This window comes from Crocuta crocuta, unplaced genomic scaffold (assembly GCF_008692635.1).
Source record: "Crocuta crocuta isolate KB4526 unplaced genomic scaffold, BGI_CrCroc_1.0 scaffold334, whole genome shotgun sequence".
Classification (NCBI taxonomy): Eukaryota; Metazoa; Chordata; class Mammalia; order Carnivora; family Hyaenidae; genus Crocuta; species Crocuta crocuta.
Genome location: NW_027533260.1, coordinates 3,986,223 through 3,986,815, shown reverse-complemented (window position 1 = coordinate 3,986,815; position 593 = coordinate 3,986,223). Strand labels below are relative to the sequence as shown.

At 65.1% G+C, this 593-nt stretch overlaps 1 protein-coding gene across 1 annotated transcript in view; it reads right to left on the bottom strand.

Annotated features, from left to right (window-relative positions):
* Positions 1 to 2: 2 nt before the first annotated feature.
* Positions 3 to 593, bottom strand: part of TMEM160 (transmembrane protein 160) — a gene marked incomplete at its 3' end in the record, with an annotated part of 1,907 nt that continues 1,316 nt past the window's right edge. The window contains exon 3 of the mRNA XM_077747189.1: positions 3 to 106. Coding sequence (XP_077603315.1) covers positions 3 to 106 — 104 coding nt within the window. The remainder of the gene's footprint in view (positions 107 to 593) is intronic.

Below are 593 nucleotides of genomic sequence, written 5' to 3'. Positions count from 1 at the left end.
GCCGCGCCCCCCAGCGACAGCTGCATGGGCCCGCGCAGCGCCGCCAGGCCCACCACGTAGGAGGCACCGCCCCACACGACGCACAGGCCGCCCAGCAGGAAGAAGCCTGTGCGAGAGGGCGGAAGGCCACGGTCAACGGAAGGCAGGGCCTGAGCTCCCAGGTTGGCGCTGCGGTGGGGTGGATGGGGGAGGGGGGGGTCTGGGAGCGACAGGACCCTGGGGACAAGGCGGGTCAGGGGACCAAGATGGAGTTAGAGAATGAGGCAAACTCAAAAGCAGAGCAGGTGTCGAGAGTGGTACAGAGCCAAGGTCAGGGCCGTGAGACGGTAGCAGAGGACGTGTCTAGGACAAGGAGATGGGGTTCTGGTCTGAGAGCAAAGACAGGGATGGAGTGGCGGCGGCGGCAGGGCCAGCATGAGGGGCTAGACAGGACCCTCATCTTTGTTGCAACGACAGATCGGGGGTGGCAAGGACCCACACCCCTCCCTGGGCCACCCGCTCGGCTGATCCAGTGCCCACAAAGTAGGGATGGATGGATATAAGGGCAACACAAGTGTGGCTGAGGTGGGCGGGGAGGAATCTGCAGCCACCAG